Source organism: Sylvia atricapilla, chromosome 19, assembly GCF_009819655.1.
Source record: "Sylvia atricapilla isolate bSylAtr1 chromosome 19, bSylAtr1.pri, whole genome shotgun sequence".
NCBI lineage: Eukaryota > Metazoa > Chordata > Aves > Passeriformes > Sylviidae > Sylvia > Sylvia atricapilla.
In genome coordinates this window covers 8,324,527-8,347,481 of record NC_089158.1, presented here as the reverse complement: position 1 = coordinate 8,347,481, position 22,955 = coordinate 8,324,527, and the positions used below count along the sequence as shown (strand labels likewise).

At 50.6% G+C, this 22,955-nt stretch overlaps 1 protein-coding gene across 1 annotated transcript in view; it reads right to left on the bottom strand.

Moving 5' to 3' along the window:
- COL5A1 (collagen type V alpha 1 chain) overlaps window positions 1–22,955 on the bottom strand; it is a 137,006-nt gene that overhangs the window by 5,154 nt on the left and 108,897 nt on the right. The window contains 30 exon segments of the mRNA XM_066332902.1: window positions 2,242–2,310; window positions 4,286–4,398; window positions 4,919–5,177; window positions 5,529–5,582; window positions 6,348–6,383; window positions 6,978–7,031; window positions 7,474–7,581; window positions 8,047–8,100; window positions 8,196–8,249; window positions 8,625–8,732; window positions 9,342–9,395; window positions 9,808–9,861; window positions 10,364–10,417; window positions 10,561–10,614; window positions 11,561–11,668; window positions 12,016–12,069; window positions 12,201–12,308; window positions 12,393–12,446; window positions 12,564–12,671; window positions 12,848–12,901; window positions 13,586–13,639; window positions 14,200–14,307; window positions 15,497–15,604; window positions 16,180–16,233; window positions 16,317–16,406; window positions 16,574–16,681; window positions 18,734–18,787; window positions 20,766–20,819; window positions 21,331–21,384; window positions 22,014–22,058. Of these exon segments, the coding sequence (XP_066188999.1) occupies window positions 2,242–2,310; window positions 4,286–4,398; window positions 4,919–5,177; window positions 5,529–5,582; window positions 6,348–6,383; window positions 6,978–7,031; window positions 7,474–7,581; window positions 8,047–8,100; window positions 8,196–8,249; window positions 8,625–8,732; window positions 9,342–9,395; window positions 9,808–9,861; window positions 10,364–10,417; window positions 10,561–10,614; window positions 11,561–11,668; window positions 12,016–12,069; window positions 12,201–12,308; window positions 12,393–12,446; window positions 12,564–12,671; window positions 12,848–12,901; window positions 13,586–13,639; window positions 14,200–14,307; window positions 15,497–15,604; window positions 16,180–16,233; window positions 16,317–16,406; window positions 16,574–16,681; window positions 18,734–18,787; window positions 20,766–20,819; window positions 21,331–21,384; window positions 22,014–22,058 (2,340 nt within the window).

Sequence of the window (22,955 nt, the reverse complement as noted above, 5' to 3'; positions counted from 1 at the left end):
GTGGAACACACACAGGAGAGAGGCAGAGGAAAACATCTCCAGGCCTCTTATCCCTCTACACACAGCTCAGCTGCATCCTGAGGAGAGGTGAGGAACTGGCTCCAAATCCATTAATTAATTTAATGATGGTGTGGGAGCACCAAACCAGCTGGTTTGGTTGCATTTCGTATTTACTGCAGCCCTCTGACTTCAGGTGTGTCCAGCAGAGAGGCAGCATCTGGCCAGCTGTGCAATCCCAGGATTTCTGTGGAGCCCCTGGCAGCACTGGAAATCTTCCTTTCAGCTTTGGGCTTCCCCCAGCCCCTCAAGACTCCAGGACCTTTTCCATGGAGTACCAGGAGCAGAGCTGCAGCCAGAGGGGAAAACTCAAACTCCTTTTGATTCTGCCCATCCACGCACAAATTTCAGCTGATTTTGGATCCACAAGGCCAATGTCTCCTCAATTTACCAATCTCTACAGTTCCAAGTACTGACCGAGGCAAAAATCTGAACTAATCTCCAAATAAAGAAATAAAACTCCCAGGGCCTGCGTGTTTGACTGTTTTGTTTGCTTAGGTAGGTCTTCCACATGCTGGTGGCTTTTTTTTTTCCTTAATTTTTCCAAACAGAAAAAGCAGGACAGGAAAAAGAAAAAATTAAAATAAAAAGAGCAAGAAAATGACAACACAAAAAGATGGAACAAAGAGCTCCAAGAAGCACCAGAAATGTGGTTTTTTTTTAAATCTACAAAGAAAAAGCCCTAAGCTCTAGGCTGGGAACTGAGCCTCTAACAGAGAAGCAGGGGAGATGGAGAAGTGGCGGTACTTGGAACATTAACTGATGAAGTGCTCTGTAATTAAGCTATGAGTAGCTGCCCTCCAAGGAGGCACGAGGCTGGAGCCCTGGCTTTGCAGCCTGATTTAATGATGCAGAGCAGCCCCAGAGGCCGTGTCCTCCTCGAGGGCAGAACCAGAGCAAAATGTGTTTTAGTGGCGATGGAATGCAGCGAATGTGGGGAAACAACGCAGGGGCTCGGGTTGTTTGCCCTTTAAGGTGGAAGTTGGGGCACTGCAGGGAAAAAAAACCCCTGCCCTGGGGAGGGGACAACTCTGTGGGACACAGCAGAGCATCTCCTGCCCCTGGGCAGCTTGGTTTTATCCATGGGATATTTGCCTGCTCCCAAATTCTCCTGGTTTGACTGAGCTCGTTGCAGATTCTGCAGGAATTGATGCACCAGGGGGATTTTTCTGTTGCTTAAGACACAAATCTGACATCCCTGCCCATCCTCTGTGGGAATGATCTCCCCACAAAGTGGATGACTTGTTACAGGACAAGAATCCAGAGCTTTTCCTGGTTTATGCCTTGCTGACATCAAATGTTGTTTGACCTTAAATCAGCGCTTCCCCAGTGGAAAAAAAAAAAAAAAATCCTTAATTGTGACTCAGTCAAATTCCTTTCCGCTAGGCTGGGCTGGGAATTGTCCTTTAAATAAATGACTTTGGTTGTGCCAAGCTCTGGGGTCAGCACTGGGAGTCCCCAGTGTGGTTCATCTCCACACGGGGAACAAAATCCATCCTCTGGGGCAAACCTGTCCTGGAGAGGCCGGAGCTGTGCAGCTCCATCCCCTGGGGGACAGCAGGGAGCCCAGCCCTGGGAGGGAGCATCACTGCAGGGATGTCTCAGCTCCTGGGGGAGGGCTGCACTGCTGGGGACACCCAAAATGGGGACGACACCCAAAATGGGGACAGATGAGGAGACGGTAACAGGTCTCCCTGTGGGATGGAGCACTCCCTGTAGGTGCAGAATTCCCTGTGGGATGCAGAATTCCCTGTGGGATGGAGCTCTCCCTGTGGGATGCAGCATCCCCTGTGGGATACAGAATTCCCTGTGGGATGCAGCACTCCCCGTGGGATGCAGAACTCCCCGTGGGATGCAGAATTCCCCGTGGGATGCAGAATTCCCCGTGGGATACAGAATTCCCTGTGGGATGCAGAACCCCTGCAGGGCTGTGTGAAGACAAACCTGCCTCGGGGTCCCCCAGGACAGCCCCGTGTCCCCTCCTGACCCCGGGCAAAGCCCAGCTCCCACATTCCCAGGCTGGAACACAGCCCCTCCGGTGGCTCTGGGGCCTGTCTCACTATTCCACCTTAAACAATTCCAGGGGCCTGGGAGGGAGGGTTAGTCGGGCATGCAGAGGGCAGCAGCGTGGCCATACCAAAGCAGGTGACAAGCTCTGATTCAGGGCCAGGGTTAGCCACTTACCAAGGACCCCCGCTTGTATTGACTATACCATGTGGAAGGCTGTTCTTTGGGCCAACGAGCCATTTTACTCTGTAAAATATGACAGGGGGTTAAAGGAAACTGCCAGCACCAGGATGCCTCTTACCAGTTTACCGCGCTTGAATTCACTGAACCACGAGCCTGGGTTTTCCTTGGGCCAGGAAGTAATTCTAGCCTAGTTTGTGGGAGGCAAGGAGGGAAAGAGAGAAAGAAAAAAAAAAATCAAAATTAAAAAGGTGACTTTCATTCCAGAGTCTGCATGTCTTATTGAAACTGTCCAACTTGCTTTAAATTTTATATATATATATTTTAAAATTTTTATAGATCAATAATGAGAGCAGAAGGTGGCTGTGAAGCTGAGGAGATGCAGTGGTGCTGCTCTGGCACCAGCCTCCTTTGCTAAGGCCTCTCCTTCCCGGGAATTTGGGATGCAAATCCAGCAGTGGCAGGAAAATTAAAAGGAAAGACAAGAGAGGGAAAAAGGAAGCACGGGTGGGGAAAAGCTGCATTGATCCCCATGTGGAGGGCAGTGCTGCTGCTGGAGAAGCCTGGTGCCTCCCTAATGCCAAATCCAGGTGCTGTGGGGCTGGGAAAGGAGGTGAATAGGGAAGAGCCTCTGGCAGCCTGCTGTGTTTGAGGTGCTGGACACACAGGATGGAGCTCCAGAGTGACACAGGGGTGACCTGGACCAGGAATCAGCCACCAGAGCATCCTTTAGGCAGCCCCAGCTCAGCAGCTGAAGCAGCTTTTTAGTCAGAGCACAGGGAAGGAGCTTGGCTGCACCCTCAGCCTCCCACACCCGCCTCGTTTGTGCTGGAAATGTCTCCAAAAACAAGAGCCCAGCTGCAGGTGACTGCAGGGGATGGTCCTTCCCTTTGCAGGACAAATCCTTCCCTGCAGAGCAAACCCCGGTGTTTGTGCTGGGGCAGGGATGAGCTGAGAGGAGCCAGGGCTGAAACTCTGCTGTGGCTCCTCACAAATCCACACTCAGCCACCACCCAGGGCTCCCTGTGCCTGGGAGCAGCTTTTCCTTATGGATCCCAGCATGGAATCTGTACTGGAGGGGTTCTGCAGCTCCGCAGAGCCGCTCACTGAAGCAGCACAGCAGGAGCTCAAACCCCTGCCCAGACCACGGTGAAAATCCTGCTTATGGAGCTGTCAGATTGCGAGGAAAAACACAGCACACTGATGGAAAGGAAGAGGAAATCCATCTCCTCTCGAAACAGCCCCCAAGAAAAACGCAGGGAGGATTTATGTGGCGTGTGATTTGTCCTGTGCTGACACACGCGTTTCTGGTGGGTGAAATGCAGCGGGAGAAGGGCTCGGCTTTGTCACAGCTGGAGCACAACTGTGACACTGGCACAGCTCCCCCTCGGGCTGAATCCTTGTGTTTCTGCTTGGCCAGTGCCACAGCTGGTCCCCAGGCAGAGGGAAGAGCAGCTCTGGAAAACAGAGTGCAGGGATACAGGACAGAAATGATGGGTATGGCTGAGCTGAGAGCATCATTACACAAATAACTTCATCAGCCTCGTGCAGGGAGAGCTCTGAGCCTGCCTGCAATCATTTAGGATCATTTTACCCACAAGGAACAGCAGGAAAAATGACAGGAGGTAAACATTTATCTGCTCTGCCTGGAGACACAGCGAAGGGAGGGGGATCAGTGGTGCTTGGGCATGCAGGCAGTGGAGCAGGGCTGTGGGAGGGAAGGAGCTAAACAGAGCTCCCAATTCCTGCACCAACACACACCCCCCTGCCTTGGACAGCAAAGTTCATCAAATTAAGGTTTTAGCATTTGTCGTGCCTGGGAAATCATCAGAGGTTTGTCCCAAATCACAGCTTAAATCTGATTTTTTTTTTTTTTTCTTTGCCAACATATCCCGTGTTATTTTAGAAGGTAATGTTGTGTAACGAAGGAACATTCCGGATCTTTGATCCTTCCTTGGTGCTGTTCAAACCTCCTGAAATCGGCTGTCTATGAATACTCATATCAGGAATGGAGGGGCAAGCAAAGGTGGTGTGGACTTACTCCTTCAGATTTCTTATCAGGGAAGATGCAGGTCTCTCCACCAGCTGTGAAATTACAGTAAACTTTGAAAGAGTCCCTGGAGCACCCTTGGTTGGGGTCAACCCAGTATTCACCTGGATGAGGGGAGAGAAGGGAAGAAAGGATCAGGTCAGAGGGAACTTCCTCACCTGGGGCGTGGGTGGTTATTATTTATATGGGTTATTATTTATATGTAGTTTTTTTTAAAACTGGCCATGTTCTGGTGCCAGCTGGAGGAGATTTTTCATCCCATATCCTCATCTTTAGAACAGGCTGGAAGGGCTGTCCAGTGACATCCAGCCCAGCTCTACACATTCCTTCTCCACTCCCCAAATTCCTCCTCTTCCAACCCTCACTGAGTTGAAAAAATGGGAAAAAAATCCAAAAAAATGCCAAAAAACGGGAAAAAATGGGGGAAAATGGGGAAAAAAGAGAGAAAAAAAAGGAAAAAATGGCCAAAAATGGGGAAAAATACTCAAAAATTGGGTTAAAAATGGGGGAAAAAATGGAGAAAAAATGGCTAAAAAATGGGGAAAAATGACAAAAAAGTGGGTACTGGGCTGGAAGCTGGAAAACCTCTGGAATCCCCTAAATTCCCTCTATTCCTGCACACACCATCTGGGAAGTCAGGGTGGCACAGCTGCAGGTCCTTGCAGGTGCGTGCTGGGTTGTGCTGAGTGCCCAGGGGATGCTTCATCTGCTCGATTTCCAGTTTCAGGGAGTTGAGGGAGCCGAAAATCTCCTCCATGCCGTCGGCATAATCCATGTAGTTGTCGGCGTTGCCGTCGTCCAGCAGCTGGCTGGCATCAATGTTCCTCCTGGTCCTTTTGGCAGCCTGGATGGGCAGGGGCTGGATGACTTCTCCAGGAGGACCCTGATTATTTTGGGTGAAAAAGAAAAAAGCAAAAAGAAAAGGCAGAACTTCTCATTCCATTGGGAAAAGGAGAGAGATGGACAAAGCAGCAACATCCCAAAATACACGATAGAAAACTGGTGCTGATAAAACCTCTGGGTTTAACATTTTCCACCTTCCCTTGTCTTCTTCCCCATTAATCACTCCTCTCTTCCCACCCTGTTTTCTCCCCCAGTATCTCCAGGAGATTCCAGCCCTTTGCAAAGATTGGCAAGGAATCTTTGCCCAGAGGTTTTTTTTCTGCTCCCCAAATCCCAGCACCCAAGAAATCTGAACCTCGTTTCGTGCTTCACCTCATGGGTTTTTACTTACAGGAGGTCCTGGGGGTCCGGGAAGACCTGATTCACCCTTTGGACCTGTGGGACCCTGGGTGGAAAAACAAGGGAAAATCAGGAGTCACTCAGGAGAATTCACCTGGTACTTTGATCACATCCCAAACATCATTTTAAACTGTGCCTGAAACTTCATTTTGGTCCCTTCAGGCACACAAGAGGAGTCTCTCCCTGTACCCACATCCTAAGAAATTTGGTGGGTTTGGTTATTTTTGGTGTTTAGGTAAAAGAAAAGATCAAACACCTGGAGCTGCAGTCAGATTTTTTTTATGCTTCCAACAGAATGCATGAAGCGCATAAAATCTTTAACTCTCCCAACCAATCCAACCGTTTTGCAAGTCAAATAAAATCTTCAAATTAATAAAACATCGAATTCTGGATGGCAAAAAGACACCTAAGAAGTTGCCCGAATATTTTTTTTTTTTTTTAAGCTGCCTGCACAGCAGGTCTGCACCACCGAGTTGCAGAGTCTCATTTCTCACTGAGTTCTTCACTTTCCAGCTTCCCACCTCCCGCTTTTCAGGGGCTATTTTTAATCCCCTGCTACTCTCCAGCAGCAGCTTTTCTCCTCAGGACCAAGCACTGGATTGCTCCTTGTGATCTCTGCTGCTCTGCTCTTCAGGGAAGTGCAGTGGTGGCACAGAAACTATTCCCAGTTATCATTCCTGGGTTTGGGCAGCCCGGAAAGGCAGAGCTCGCTAAATCCTCTCTGCTAATTGCATTAATTTGACTGATGAGGGGAATGCCAGCACTCCAGAAAAACCCCTCAGCCCCTTCCTTGAGCTGTGTCCATACTCACTGATGAGCCTTTAGCACCTTTGGGACCAGGTGGACCCTGTGGAGAGACAAATACAGAAAAGAGTCAGCTCATTTCCAAGCAAAGAACTCAAGGATTTTTTTTTTCTCAATTTTCAGCTCATTTCCAAGCAGAGAACTCAGGAAGGGAATTTTAAAAAATTTACTCTCACTCAATTTCCATTTCCCCCATCCACTTGAGCTGGGTGCTGCTTTTATTTGCCGACAGACAAAAAGCTTTTGTGGCAGAGCTCCACACTCCTGCCCCAGTGGGGACTGGGAAAACTGCTGGGTGATTCCTGAGCTGTGGGGCTGATCCCAGCCCCGTGCTCAGGACACTCATCTGGGTGCAGCAGGAGGCTCCAAAAAAGTGACCAAAATATTATCAAAAAGGGCAAGAAACCCCCATGGATTGTGGATATTCCAAAAGAAGGGGAGGGCAACAGGGAGGGACAATTTCCCTGTGCCCACTTCCCAACATCACTTCCAGCACTCCTTAAAATCATCCAAGTGTTTTTTAAGAACCCAAAACCATCATGACGAACATCCTCCCACAGCCAGGGCTGTGCTGGGAGCACCAAAGTGGCTCCTGAGCAGCTCCCAGGGAATTCCAAGGTCACTGACTGTCACCTACCGGTAATCCTGGGGGCCCTGGGGGTCCGATGGGTCCAGAGGGACCTGTGATACCCTAAAGGAGAACAGAAAAATAACACTGATTTGCAGTTCTGGCCCCAAAATTACACATCCAACCCCTGCTCTCAGGTGAGCATCCAGTTTTGGAGGATCTGGAGCTTTTCCTGGTATTTAGAGCAATGTGGGCAAGGATGCTCCAATCTCATTTAGGCTCACGCTTTTAAAACCCAGCCCTTTGGATGAATATTTAATGGCACCATCCCTCCAAGTCTACTCAACTCTTTTATATGACCCTTGAGAATCTGCTTCCTCCTAAAACGGGTTGTTTTGGAGCAGATCCATATGTCACACGTAGAATAAACCACATTAATGCAGCAAATATCCCTCCCAAACTGCCAAGGATCTCCTGCCAGGGTTGCTCATCTCTGCTGTGCTGCAGCTCCTCGAGGGTGCAGTGCTCCACAGCACGTTCCAGGAAGGTTTTATGGAATATTTACCTGCTCTCCTTTGGGTCCTGCCGAGCCCTGGGGGCCTGGGAGACCTCTGTCACCCTTTTCTCCCTGCTCTCCTGGCGGCCCAATTAGTCCAATTAAACCTGGGTGACCCTGGGGGAAAACCAGCAGATGTTAATTAGGATTTCTGGCTGGAGAGAGCAAAGACATTTCTCTAAATCCCGCCCCAAATATCTGAGCGAGGTGAGAGGAGTTTGTAGCATGTTTCCCTGACATGTGGAAGTGTCAGGGCAGAGCAAAACAGGAGATTTTTACAGCAGAAAATGCTAAAAATACGGAAAGAACCTCTGCACTGGAGCAGCTGCTCATTCCCTGGGGTGATATAAATAGATATGGATGACAGAAATGTTAATGGGGTGGAGAATCACCCCTGAAATGGGCACCTCCACACTCACTCACAGCTCAGCCCCTTGGGGCACAGAGTGCTCCAGCTCTCCCCTGAAGCTGTCACTGGGGTTGGTGACAGTCCCCAGCCTTGTCCCTGTCCCCTCTGCAGTGCCTTTTGTCCCCCCACAGCCCAGCAGGGAGCAGGCAGAGGGACCCTGGGTGGATTCTCACCTTCTCCCCTTTAGGACCAGAGTCTCCTTTCAGACCAGGCAAACCCGGAGGGCCCTTTGGGACACGGGGAAAACAAAAGAGGGAATTATTTGGTGTCACACTCATTCATCTCCTTCCAAAACTCCTGGAATTGGGTGCTCTGGACATACCATTGGGCCTGGAGGACCATCTGGGCCAGGAGATCCCGGGAGACCTTGTTCACCCTGTAAAAAAAGTGCAATTCCCTCATTCCCAGTGGCAGCAGTGCTCCCAGCTGGGAATATTCTTCTTCTTCACCTGTGCCAGGGAACCTTTGTCCTGGCTTTTCACAGGTGGCAAAAGGATTTATGTTCCTTCCATGCTCAAATCTCTGCTGGAAAAAGGGAATTGGTGGGTCAAGGAAAATCACATCTGGGGAGTGGCCGAAGACCCAAGATTCAAATGAAACACGTGGTGGGATGATATTCCCATTATTCCCATGAATCATGCTTTATCTGCTGTCAGGCATTCCAGCACAGAGAGAACACTGGGAAAAGGCATCTTCCAAGCAGGTGGGACACAGGAACAAACCTGAGCTTTCTTCAGCTGGGAATACTCACCACTGGACCAGGAATCCCACGAAGGCCATCGGGGCCAGGCTTCCCTGGAGCACCCTGGGGACCAATGGGCCCAGTCTTCCCAGGAGGTCCTTCCAACCCAGCTTCCCCCTGGATGAAGAAGGAGGGTGTTGAGCTTGTGTTGGCACATCAGCTGGTTTTGTGAGATGCTGCCAGGACGTCATGGGGAGTGGATGCAAAGCACACCAAACTTTCTGCTCCTCGATTTTCCTGCTGCTCCCTCCACCTCAGGAACTCTCCAAACTCCTTCAGTTTCCAAGCCTTGCCTGAATTCCAGCAGGATCCACCCTTTGGCTCTCCTGGGTTCAGGGACACCCATCCTCCCTCCCTGGTGCTGCCACAACTGGGATCTGTAATTTCCAATCCCGGCTCCATTTCCCCAGCGCATTAACGCCGTGTTTGCCCTGGGAAAGGACACGGGGCTGTGCACACCCCATTATTTACAACACGTTCGATTGCCAAATATAGCACTGGGTCCTTTCAAAGGAAGGAAAACATTCCCGTGACCTTACCAAGCCCTAATTATCTCCACAGAGCTTGTTAAGGGCTGAAACATAAGCTCAGCTTTGAGGCCAGTGGCCCCAAATTCAGGCTAATTTGTTGTAACACGCAGCAAAATCAACCCCCGGCCTTGGCAGAGCGAGATTCCTCTTGGAATGTCAAGGACGTAGCACAAGTGAAATCCCATTCAGCTCTTACCTTGGCTCCTTTCTCTCCTTGCCTTCCTTCGGGACCAGCTGGACCAGGAGGGCCCTAAAGAAAGCCCAGAATAGATGGAGAACACAGTCAGATCCTGCTGATCTGCAGTGCTCCCTTGGAATTAGCAAAACGATGCTCCGGCCCCAGGGAAGGAGACAAAATGGAGACAAATATCCCTGAAAAGCTTTTTAAATTAGCTCCTTGCTAAATGAATCCCTGGGTTTTCTTTGGGCTGTTAACATCTTTAAAAAAACCTCAAAAAACAACAAAAAATCCATGGGATTTGCCTGGCAGCTTCCCACCAATTTCCAACGGCTGGTGGATGGTGCATCATTTTAATTTTTTTTAATTACCACGTATTTTATGCGGCATTTACACACAGCGTTTATCGTAGGCTCTGTAACAACGTGAGCTTCAAACAGCTCATGGGAATGCATTTGGGAAAAAATCTTCACAGCTAACTCACCCTTTTTCCAGGGGGTCCGGAGGGGCCTGGCTCTCCCGTGGGCCCAGGGGAACCCTGCAGGGGGAGAAGGGAGGGGAACAAGCCTCAGTGAGTGTCCCAGGGGCTGTGGGAAAGAGCAGCCAGACCTGAGCCAGGAGCTTCAGGTGGTGCCAGGAGAGCTCCCAACACCTCCTCAGGCTGCAGGTGGGATCCTGGTTCAGCCCTTCCCACCTCGGAATGCCACAGGGCTGGGAAAAGCTGAAATCAGAGCCTTGGATGCTGTTTTTCCAGCAGGTAATTCGGGCTTTCAGGATGGAGTGCTAAGTGTGGGTAGGGGAAGGATGGGGTGAGAGAAGGAGGGATCCATGGATGGATGGATAGAGGGATGGATGGATGGATGGAGGGATGGATGGATGGATGGATGGATGGATGAATCCATGACACAGGAGGGAATGAGATCCTCAGTGGGCAATTCCCAGTGGGAAATTCTGTTGGGAATGAGAGGCTCCGTGTCCCTGGAGCTGACCCAGAGCCGTGGGCACTGTGGGGAACAGCTCTCATCTCCCCAGGTACTCACAGTCTGTCCAGGTTCACCATCGTCACCTTTGTCACCAGGGGGACCATCTTGACCCTAAAACGGAGGGAAAAAGGAACAAGGAGGTGTTTGTAGGGTGTGAAGGGAGCTGAGCAGAGCCAGGGGAGCTGCTGGGAATGAGCAGCACGATTGAGTTTCACCACACCAGGAGGAGGAAGCTCAGTGAGACCAACACTTACAGCTGGGCCAGGCTCTCCAGGAGGACCAGGGTCACCAGGGAAACCAACTGGACCCTGCAGAGAGAGAAAACCACCCCCAAGTCAGGGATGTTGTACCACAGGAGCCAGCCTATGGAGCAAAACCCCAATTTCTACAGTCACAACCCATCCCTGCAGCGTTTCCAGTGCAGATCTGTGTCCTGACTGCCACAGCTCCAAAGGCAACGCTGGGACTTCCATCCCACTTTTTCAGAAATCCTTCGAGCTGGGTGACAGCAGAGTCCCCCCAGCTCTGGGGATGTGCAGGCTGGAAGGTTCTGCTTTTCCAAACGTGTGACATTTCGCCCAGGAGGAGCCTCTCAGAGCATTTAGTGACTGAAACACTTCACCATTCCTCCCCGTGCAATGTCTGTCGGGTGCCTCACATGATTCCAGGAGCAGCCTGCAACCCGTCACAGAGATCCCAAATCCCATCTGTTCGCAGGGATGACTAAACCCCCCTGCCTCCTCGGCTTCTTCGTGCCATCTTGCCTGATCTCATCATGAATTTCAGGCATCAGAGGAGCCTCTGAGATAAACCCTGTGCCAGTGTCCCCTGGTAAAACCAGCAGAGCTGCAGTGGCTGCACCAGAGCTGCAGAAATCAGCAGCAGCAGGGAGCTGGGTGTGCAGGTACAGCTTCCAAATCCAACAAATCTCCTCAGATCCTATTTCGGAAGCTCTGCTCTGGTGCAGAAGACTTTGGAAAGCCAGAAACACAAAGTGACCCTACTGCAGCTGCTCTCCATGGGGTGAGATTCCTGATAGCCTGCACAAAGCACTGATAATCCCAGTATTTCTGGGAAATATGGCACAGGGAGATCTTCCCCTCATCAGCACCCTAAAGAAGGGGGCTGAGATCATGGATCACCAAAGTTATATGGATAGGAAACTATTTTAAATCCCCACGGATATCTCTGGGAACATCTTTCCATGCAGAATTCTCTGCTGGCAAGGCAAGGCAGGACTGAGGGGGTACTTACAGGGCTGCCTTTGGGGCCATCATCACCTGGTGGCCCTTTGGGGCCAGGTGGACCAGCAGCACCAGAGGGACCTGCTTCGCCTTTTTCACCTCTTTCACCTTTAGGGCCCTGTAAAGGAAAAAAAAAACAACCCAAATTTCTATTATCCATATAAAAAAAAAAAACCCAAAAACATACTGATCTTTAATTATCCCTTAATCACTTGTGAGCAAGGAGCTCTATTTGTGTCTCCAAAAACAAGGAGATGATTTAACAGTCCCTTCCCACGAGGGCTGAGTGGTGCTCGTGGTGCTCAGCCGTGGGCAGCCCAGATTTGGTGACTAAACGTGATCCTATAAATACCCAGCAACGTGGCCATGTGTCACCGATACCCAAACCCAGGCCAGGGCTGGATCAGTCCCTGCTCTGCCATCCTCATCCTCACCTCCTCCAGGCCTCTCCCAGGGGGCACTTACCGGCAGGCCAACCTCTCCAGGGAGACCAGGCTCACCAGATTCCCCAGGTTCACCCTGCAGAAGAGAAAAATAAAATAGAAATATTCACATTTCTGCAGGGAGATGAGTTTTCTGCTGGCACAGCAAAGCCACAGCACGAGTGCTGCGGCAAACCCTGCTTCAGGCCGGTGGTCAGGGTGCTTTACCTTCTCTCCAACTGCACCAGGATTCCCAATTCCTCCAGGAGGACCCTGTGGACCGTCTGCTCCTGGTGGCCCAGATGGACCTCTGGGTCCTGGTGGGCCTGGTGGGCCCTGAGGGAAAAGGAGGACAAGTTTCAGGTGGGTTTCTCAGAGCAATGCCAGCAAGGAGAAAAGAGAAATCTGGAAGCCCCTTACCATCTGCCCAACGTCACCTGTTTCTCCCTTCTCCCCTGGTGGTCCAGGCAGGCCCTGTGCAAGGTGGAATTTTAGGAATTTTATAGAATCTGACGCTGCAGAGGATGAATCTGAGCTGTGAACATCTCAGCTCTCATCAGCCTAAACCCTCCCTGGATGCAGCAAATTTACCTGCAAGCCCACGGGGCCGGGGGGACCCGGGAAACCTCGGGGTCCTTCGTCACCTTTCTGCCCAAAGAGGCCTTGCTGTCCTCGGGGCCCGGGCTCTCCATCAGCTCCCTACAAAGGAAAAGGGTCTGAACAGCCCCAGTCTGTGTGGGGGTACACAAACCCCATCCCACCACCTTCTGCTGGTGTTGGGCAGCAGCAGTGCCAGGCAGGAAATGTCCCAGTGATTCTCAGGAGAGGTTTTTTGGGGAAAAAAGGGATTTCTGTTAATAGGGGGTTGTACTCACAGCTGGGCCAGGCTGACCAATTGGACCCTGGGGACCAGTGGGGCCTGGGGGACCCTGTCACAAAAAAAGAAGAAAAAAAGAAATGTGTTAGGAGCAGAGTGACAAATTCACCTGGAAAAGGTGAATTCCTTCTACACAATCTCCATTAAAACTGCATTAATTCCCAAAAAAAGGATGGAGAATAGGGTCAGGTCTTCCTGGACACCCCCGCATTGCTCTGGTGCCAGTGGAGAGCAGACACACCCAAACACTTTTCTGCTGCAGCAAAGCAGTGACAGCACTCAGCCCTAAACCCTGGGTAACTCGTGTTCCTCAGGCTCTGGGCAGCTCATTCAGGGCGTGGAACTGGAATTACCACAGGATTACAGGTTTGGGTTGGAAGGGACCTTTAAAAAAAATCTCCTGGTCCACCCTTCTGTCATGAGCAGAGACATCTTCAACTAAATCAGACAGGGAACTTCAGCCAAAGACCCAACTTTGAAGGCAACATTGCTCATGTTTCACAGATATTTCCACGCTAAGTGGGTGATGTGGAAATATCTCAGTGTTCCTGGGAGCTGGAGGCTCCCACTTGAGGCTCTCACTCTTTATTTTTTTTTACATCATGTGGGTATTTGATGAAGCAGAGAAGATGAATCAACATTAGAAAACGATATAAATTTAATTTTCTATTTCCAGCAAGTCACACAACGAAGCAGGCTCAAGAGAAGCAGCTCCAGCAGAGTCCCCTGCACTCACCTGCTCCCCTTTGTCACCTTTGCTGCCCTTCTGTCCAGGCTCCCCGATCTCACCCTGCCAGGAGCAAAGGGACAACCACTCTAATTAATCCAATTAATCCCCCATCACTTCCACATCTCAACATTCCAGCAAAAACAGCCCCGTGTGGCTGCCTCCTCATCTCAACCCCCACAGCAAGTTTGGGCTGAATTATTGCAGAGATTTGGCCACCCCAGGCACAACCAAACCCTTTCCCACCCTACAATTTCAGGCCGTGCAAGAAGCTGCATCTTGCAGACCCTTTGAGGGATTTGGAAACATCCCAGCTGACGTTTCCTGGGAATTTCCTGGGAATCCTGCACTCCGGAGGGGCCACATGAGAGAGGGGGCAAAGGGAATTAATTTGGAGTATCCCGCATCCGTGGGCAGGAACCTGCCACAGATTTGGGGGAGGCCAACTGGGTTCCAGGGAATTGCGTGGCTGGAAGAGCACAGGGAGCCCCACGTGCTGCTGCTCATCCCACGGGACTGTGAGTTCCATAAAAACCCTCCAGCAGCACATCCCACCCAACTGAGGGATGCAGTGTGGAAATATCGCCGCAGTGACCCCAGGCAGCAGCAGCAGCTGATCCCACCTTGTCTCCATCCTCTCCAGGAGGTCCCACGGGACCTGCTGGCCCTGGAAGTCCCACGGGGCCCTGGATGCCATCCCGACCAGCCGGTCCTTGGGGACCCTTCTCCCCCTGGAAGCAGAAAAACACGAGAGTCACACCCAGAGCTCTCCAACACAGCCATTACAGCTCATTAAGGTTTTTTTGTTTTTTTTTTTTTCAGCTGCTAATGACTACTGGCTGGATGGGCAGGAACAGCAAAGCCCCGTTCCAGCTGATATTTCATCTGTGCTCCTTGTCTGAAACAAAACTTCTGTCTTGAGGGATAATGAAAAGAACGAACAAATGTAAACAGTGAATACCCAGATCGCAGCTGCAATTTCTGCAATTTCACTGCTACAGCAACATAATCTGATTTAATCTGAACCCTCTGCCATCGCTGTCTGGATGACAAACAAAGACCCCAAGTAATTTTTACTCCCACGAGGCACTTTTTGCTGATTCTGGTCCTGGCTGCCCCAGCAGTCACTGCTGCTCCTTCCCTGGCTCAGGGAAGGTTCTCAGGAGGCCCATCCTGAGATTCTGGACAAATAAACCCACCTGAAGTGAATAAAACAATTTCTGCATCAACATTTCCTTGTACTCCTTTGAGCAGGAGCCTTCAATCAAATTTGTTTGTTTACAGGAACTGAACAGTGAATATTTTCCACTTTCCTCGCCGTGATTGAATTGCATCCGAATCCTGGGCGCTCTCCTCTAAATAAATTAGATGCCACATAAATTGCCTATTCATCCCTGCCCTGACTGACACATCAGTGTAGGTACTCAGCACGACAGATGTTCCTGAAACTGATTCACCAGGAAATTCTCGCCTCTGGATTAGCTGCTGGAATTTCTAACAAACCACTTCTGGGATCAATCGGCCACCACCGGAGCAGCCTGACATCACCAAAGCCACCTCTCATTTTGCCCATGGGGCTGGCTCAGTTCCCTGCCCACAGGCCTGGCCTTTGGCTGTTTGTCACCAGGAGGTGACACGGGCTTGTGTCACCTTCTCAGCCCCCAGGCCTTCTCGTTGCCCGAGGACTCCTCTGTCCCTGGGGTCACAGCCCTGCTTGAGAGCAGGGGTGTCACCAACAGATGACATTCAGCGCTTTGACGTGCTCAAGATGAGAAAATTCCTTTCCAATTGAACTCCTTCCTAACTGAATTCCTTGTTTTTTATGATTTAAATCTCCCCAGGGACTGGTTCCAGGCTCAGCTCCCTGCTGCACACACCTCCAGCTGTCCCACAACTCTCCATCCTCCTGCTGGTACTTACTGGAGCTCCCTTTTCACCTGCAGGTCCTGGAGGTCCCTGGGGGCCAGGTCTCCCTGGCAATCCTATGGGGCCAGCTGATCCTGCAGGGCCACGCTCCCCAGGAGAGCCCTGTTGGGAGGAGGAGGAGGAAAAAAAGAGAATTAATCCAGTATCCAGCATCACCCACACCCAGACAGAGAGAAATCCAAGCTCTTCATCCTTTTGTGCACATCTGGTGGGATAACTGAGTGGGTACCACCAGCCTAAGGGGCCCTGCAGGTTTGTTTTATTGAATTAAAATCCCTGGGAGGGGCTCGACTCCTCTCTGGATGGTGCACAGAGCTCAGTTCCTGGGGACACATGAACAGCCTGGAACAAGAGCAGGAGCCACTTCACAGCCAGCAGGGAGGGTTGGATGATGAGGGTTTCCTCCCAGGAGGGTGGCCCTGAGCAGGGATCTCAGCTGGAGACAACTTCCAGAGGGAAAGCAGGTGGATTAGAAGCAAAACCCTGGATGTGCTGATGCCCTGCAGCCCCCTCAGGCCGTCACGTAATGTCCACAGCTGACCCCACGACATGACTGAGTGGTTCCTTGTGAAGGAACATCCAGGGAGTGCTGAGGAAAACGGGGATAAAGCCTGGAGCTGTGACTAACCCTCTGCCAAGGCTGGAAAAGGTGGTGCCTGCAGGACAGGGATACTCACGGCTGGGCCTGGAGGACCTGGGGGACCTTCGTTGCCTTTCAGCCCTGGAGAGCCCTGCAGGGAGGAAACCAGAGTCATTTGGGGAGGTGGACAAGTGGAGCATTGGGGATTCTCCAGCTGGAGGGGTCTTCACTCACAATGGGGCCAGGGAGACCTCGTTCTCCAGGGAATCCTCTCAATCCAGGGGGACCATCCTTCCCCGGGAGGCCAGCGGGACCAGGATCCCCCTGCCAGGACAGGGATAAAGACACAGCTCAGGGATGCCCAGCTCATCTCCTCCAGCTGAAACGAGCTTCATTTCTTTCCTGAACCTCCAGGAAGGGAGGGATTTCTGTCCTCTCCATCTGCAGGGAGGGACAGGCAGCCAGGAGGGTGAATTCCTGTCCCTGCCTACCTTGGTGCCTTCTTTTCCAGTGAGCCCAGGGAGACCTTGTTCCCCTGGGGGTCCTGGAGGACCTGGGTGGCCTCGTTCACCCATGGGCCCAGTCTCACCAGTTGGACCCTGGAGAGAAAAAAAAAAAAATAGTCAGAAAAAATGGGGTGAGTATTGGCAGGACAGCCAAAAGAGGAAAAAGTGCAGGGTGTCTGTTTGATCCTTGATGGGACCCTGGGCACTGAGAATTTTGGATTTTCTTGGACTTTTCGACAGCCACCGACCCCCAAGAAAAAACTGTATTTGGCCCGAGGCCATGGAAAAGCCTTCCAAAATTGAATGATAGCGTTGGAATTATGGGTGTGGAGTTTGAATAGAAGTCTGTGATATCACGGGGTGGAAAACTTAAGAGTTTAAGGTTTCAGAATATAATAATGTGTATAAAGCAAGATGGAGGTTCAGTCCTTTTTCACCTTCTTCTTCTCCATGGGTTGGGGTGGGATTTTGTAATTGGGTAGAAAATCCCCATTGCAGGCCACAGGTGGTTGGTTATTGGGTTAAAAGTAAAAATAATCGAGGTGTCATTTCTTAACTGGACAGTTTATCCTTAAAAGGCTTTGTAGAGAGAAATATAAGGGCCATTTTTACTTTGTCAGCTCGACGTGCTGTAGAACTCACAGCTTGTGAGACTGTAACATAGATAACAATTAATAAACATCTGAGTCCCAACAAGAAATCCCCTCTGGAGCATTTAATCCTGACCCTGGCAAAAAGAAGATTAAAACACGACGGTCCTTTGGGCTGTAATGGGATGGAAGAGGCGCCTTTCAGTGCCACCAGTGATCCCTGAAAATATTCCCCCTGTGGCATCTCCAGGCACCTTGTTCTGGAAGTGGCCAACATCACCCTGGGCAGACAGAAACCTCTGGAGCCAGAGCGGATTTCACCCGAACGAGATGATAACACTACAACTGCCATCCTCAGCTTTTCCTTCTTAATTGAAAACTTCCTAAGCACTCTCCAGCCCTGCTGATTCCTGCTCGGATGGGACATAAATAATGCATCAGGCTCGTACTCCGCGGCAATTAGCGGCTGCCTCTGCGCCCTGCGAGGGCACTCGGGGTGACAAGTGGCACACAGGGCTCCCCAGAGACCCGTTTATTTTTATTTTATTATTTTTTTTTTAGGAGGACAAAAGCCACGTGCACAAAACCACCGTGTCCCTGTCCCTCAGTGGCTCTGGGGACAGGGCTGTAACTCATGTCCCGCTGCAGGGAGGGCACTTAGAGCACGCAGAGCTCGCTCAGCAGCCACAGATCACAGCAACGACACCCAGCAGAGCCCCACCGAAATTGCCACCGAGCCTGATTTGTGCTCGAGGAGACAGACACCGACCGTCAGGGAATTGCCCCTAATCAGGGAATGCACAAATCGGGGGCTCTATGCTGTCATTAGAGAGGACAAATTAATTACTCTCTAATTAAAGAGCTGCTCCCAAAGCAGCTCAGGGAAGAAGGCTGGACCCAAAGCCGGTCCTGCTCGGTGTAGGTTCACTGAAAGCTGTGCTTGTGCTGGTTCCCACATCGGGGACTGCAAGAAATGCGTGAACCTGCTCACGCATGAACAGCTCATGATGGCTGCAAGAATGAACCTGCTTATGCATGAACAGCTCATGATGGCTGCAAGAAAAGAATGAACCTGCTGATGCATAAACAGCTCATGATGACTGCCAAGACAAGCAGAACCTGGCAGCCCCTCGGATGAAAGAGGGAAGATTTTGCTCACAGTGACATGAAGAGTGCTCCAGCACTCTTTGCTCTGCCCTGAGCACCAGCAGCTGCACAGCCCCTGGAGACCCCATCTACCTCTGTCTGCTCATGGCCTTTGAGCTGGGTTGTGTTTTCCAGCCGGGTTGTGGTTTTTAGCTGGTTTGTAGGGGTTTTTTTAGCTGGTTTCTCACCCCACACCGGTTTTACACCAGGGTGGCTGTGCTGAGCTCACAGGAACCACCTCCTTTACCTTTATCCAAACCCCATCCCAACCCCTCAGCAAGATGACCTGGGGCCATGGGGGGATTTCACACCTGCCTTAGGAATTTCAAAGCCACCCGACAAGGGAAAGTAGTCCCTGCTGCCCCAGCAGCTCCAAGCCCAGTGCCAGGATTGAGCATCTGCCTCTTACCTGAGGACCTACGACACCTGGGGGGCCTGGAGGGCCAGTCTTGCCTTGGAAACCCTGTCAGAGAAAGGGAAAAGACAAAGAGGTGACACTTCTGCCAAGGAGAACTCCTGTGAGGGTCACACTGCCACCAGTGAAACCCCCGGCCAGGGTGGGCACCAGAAGGAAAAGGAAATAAGAAAATCCAACAGAAAGTGGGGAAAATGTCTTTGTGCATTTATAAAGGGTGAAACAGAGGGAGAGGAAAGGATTCTCAAAGCTCAGCCCTGCTGTTTGGACGGAGCTGTTGTGGTTTGGCCATATATACACACACACATAAAAATCTCTTACGCTCGTAAAACCATAGAGGAAATGGCAATTAAAAATGCCATTAATGGCTTTTAAATGGCTGTTAAAAATTAGTGTGAACTTCTTCATGCTGAGCAATCCTTAAAAGCCATTTCCCTTCTCCTGCTCCCCGTTCTGGTGCTGGTTTGGGCTCGGTTCTGTCCCAGCTCAGCTCCCATGAGCTCCACAACCTCTGCGGGCTGAGTGAAGCTTCATCTCCTCCATCAACCCGTGCTGAAAGGAACCACAGCCGTGTTTATCTCCAAAGGAAGATCAACAGGGAAGTCTCCGTGCCAGCTCCTTCCAAACGGCATTTTGAAGAGTGACAACGAGGAACTCTCACCACTGCAATTGTTTGGCTCTCCCAGGCTACTCCTTAAAAAGCACATTAATTATGGTTGTTACTCCAGCCTGCTGACAAGCTTTAGGAATGGCATTTAGGGCACACGGGCTATTTTCCCGTTGCCACAAAAAGAGGATCAGATAAATCCCATGCCAACGCCAGCCTGTCATGCTTAAATAACTCCTCCATGCTATTCTGGCTGCCTGCAGATCAGAAAATATCCTGTCGCTGATGAGGAAATGGCAAAATATCCCTGGGAAATGAAGGTACAATTCAAATGCTTATCACAGACAAATGTTTAGACCATTTTTGTGCAGGATTTTCCTTATTAACCTGAAGAAAGGGGTTTCCTTTTGTACTCTTTGAGCCTTGGGCACAGAGGTTTTAGAATCTGTCATGGCTTTTTTTTAGAGCCAGCCTTTGCAAATCTAATATGGCCAAACATCTCAGCGTGCCTGTTTGCTGCTGAATGGGAACTTTATGAGGGGAAGAGTTTGACACAGAGATTTCAATCTTGCACCAAGATACACTGCACTGACCAGGCTACTGATGTAGAAAGAGCATTGAATTCATTTTTATGCTTCTCTCTTTGCTTTTTGGCACTGTGAGGGGGAAAAGGGGATAAAAAAGGGACTTTAGCTGCCTGGGTCTGCAGGGGAAAGTGATCTCTGCAAGGCTGACAGAGATTCTGTTTCCTGGGAGAGGCAAATTAAGGAAAGCTATTAGGCAGAGCTTTCAGACCCCCCAAAAATAATTAAAAGAACATTCTCCATTCATTGCTGCAGACTTGGAGGTTGATGCTTTTGATTCCAGTCTCTGCAGCTGACGACAGCAGATGCTGTCAAAGTTCTCATTCCTCCCTCCACTTTGGCTGGAGGTGTCCTTGGATGTCATGGAAAACTCAAGGAAGGCTCAGCGTCAGTCAGGCTCTGGCAGGTGAAAACTCTTCACCTTTTAAGTTAATCCCAACCTGAACACTCGGCTCAAAACCACCTCAAAGCCCTTTTTTTTAAATCAGTCTTAGGGCGTGTAAATAAATAGCTGGTGCTGAGCAGTGTTTGCACTGCCTTGCTTAGCAAATGCCAGCGAAGTTAATTAAATTGGGTGATAAGTTGAGGGGAAAAAACGCACGATGTGCAAACCCTGTTTAATGCTCATTTGCTGGGGAAGGCAGGGAGGGGAAAACGGGCTCCTTCCTCCTTCCCACAGCCCACCCTGAGCAGCTTCAGGGACACAGATCCTCAGGGAATCCAAACAATCCCAACGTGGATTTCATCTCTCTCCTCAGCAGCACAGGAGCGTTTAGAGAAAGCAAAATGAGGCCCTGGAGTGATGACCAGTCTGAGATTTTTTTTGGCTACTTACAGTTTCTCCTCTCTGTCCAGGGTGCCCAGGCAATCCATCCTTCCCAGGAGGACCCTGTGGCAGAAAAGCAGCGGGAAAAACACCATCACCAAGAGCTCAGTAATCAAACTGTGACAGAGATTGAACCAGCCCTGCTGGCCCCAGCTCCCAGCTGTCTCCCAGGGAAATGGAGGTGCAGAGCCCTAAAAGCTTTCCCACACATCTCCCAGAGGATTTGTCTCACAGGAGCTGCTCATCACACTGAGGAAATCACTCCCAAACCATTTCTGAGCTCCCCCTCAGTGTACAACAACTGCAGAGACAGTGGTGCTGTGCTGTCCTCCACGTCCACAGAGGGAAAATAAAGCACAAAACAACCACGAAAGATCCCAGAGATCCTGAGTCAGTAGGAAATGAACATTCATAATCAGCTGCAATTTACTTGGCTATTTAAAAATCTGAGAAACCAGCGGGGTTGTTATCAGTGTGCGCCAGTAAAATGCCTTTGATTGGGAATGTCACCACTTGTCAGGGGTGGGAAGGACTGGATTATTCCTGTGCATGTCCCAGGAGTTGAGTTACTTACAGGGGGGCCTTTTGGTCCAGGAAATCCAGTCGGTCCTTGTGGCCCTGGTGGTCCCTGAGAGGAAAGACAAGGTAGAGAATTTGGTTAAGGAACCTGGAAGGCTTGATGTGAAATGTTATCCCTCTGTGTGAGCAGCAGGTGAGCACAAAGATCTGGAATGCCAAGTGCTGGGTGATTGTGTAGAAAAAAATTACAAACAGCACAAAATCTAGTGGGGGAAAAATAAAATCAGAAATTGAGGGTAGAATGATGGAAGTCCCATTGTTTCAGGATTTCCCACCTGACTGTGGTCTGGAGAAAGCAGCAGGAGGTCCTAGAGAACCTCATCCTGCAGAAAGTGCCTGAAACTCTGGCTGCCTGCAGCCACCCAGGGGTGACTCCTGCCTTCTCCCACGAGTGATGCTTCCACAGGACACCCAAAGCCCCACCTGAGCCTGCCCTGGAGAGCTCAGACAGGACCTAAGGGCTGGAGGTGCCTTGGGAGACCTCTCACCACACCAACACGTTCCACCTTGGAGTTCTAACCTGAGTTTTCCTTTTTTTTTTCTCTCCTTTTGCTGAGCTGCATCCTGGCTCCTGTCTGCTAACAGGGCACCCAGGAGGATCCTCCTTGCCAAAAAAACCCTCACAGCCCTGCCACCCCACGTCCTCTGGGCTGAACTCCACCCCTCAGCTCATCTTACCCTTTCTCCAGGAGGACCAGGGGGGCCATCACCACCAGAGTTGCCCTTTTAGGAAGAAGGAAAACATGAGAACATTAAAAAAAAAAAAAAAAAATCCCCCAAATCAGCATCACTGTGTGCAAAGGCTTCAGATGGCACCGAGCCCACGGTGACACCACACCCCAGCAACTCCCCCAGGCCTCTCTAATAATAATTCCGTGGCAGGAGCAGCAGCCAGTGACAAATGAGCAGCTGCCTGTTCCCCCCACATCCCTTCACAAAAATCCAGGGGAGATTGGGCTATTTCCATCCCTCTGTGGCCTCCCTCGGAGAGATAAATGCCACCCTGAGGAGGAGGGATTTGTCCCAAATCCGTGCCAACACAAGCAGAGATTTGTTTTTAGATCTGGCAGCATGGTGGTGACAATGTCTCACGACAAAAGCTTTGCTTCCTTTGAGCCTGGTGATCGATGCTCAGGTGATCAGTCAGTGCCTCCTCTGGGCTGGCCGGGCGAAAAATCCCAAATTTGGCCGGGAGAACAATCCCAAATTTGTCTGGGAGAAAAATCCCAAATTTGGCCTGGTGGCCAATCCTGGCTCAGCAGTGGGAAGGCAAAAAAAATGGCTCAGCCAAGTTCTGGAGACCAACAGCAGCACGTGCCCTCTCCCACAGCACAGCCTGAGGGCTCAAAGAGGGTTTAAACTCGATCTAAATCCCAAAAACAAGGGCTTAGGGGAGGGTTAGGGGCTGTAGGGTTGCGCTGATGTTGGGATGGAAAGTCCTGCTGGCTCCTGGGCCACCACATCCACAGAACATTTCCATTTACAACATTTCCATTTACAGAACCTGGGCACGTTGGGTTACGAGCCCTTGAGGTGGGAATGGATCCCAGGAGGGCTCAGCTCTCCAAATCCAATGGAAAAGGAAAATAAGGGGATGGAGGGTGATGATCCAGATGCTCT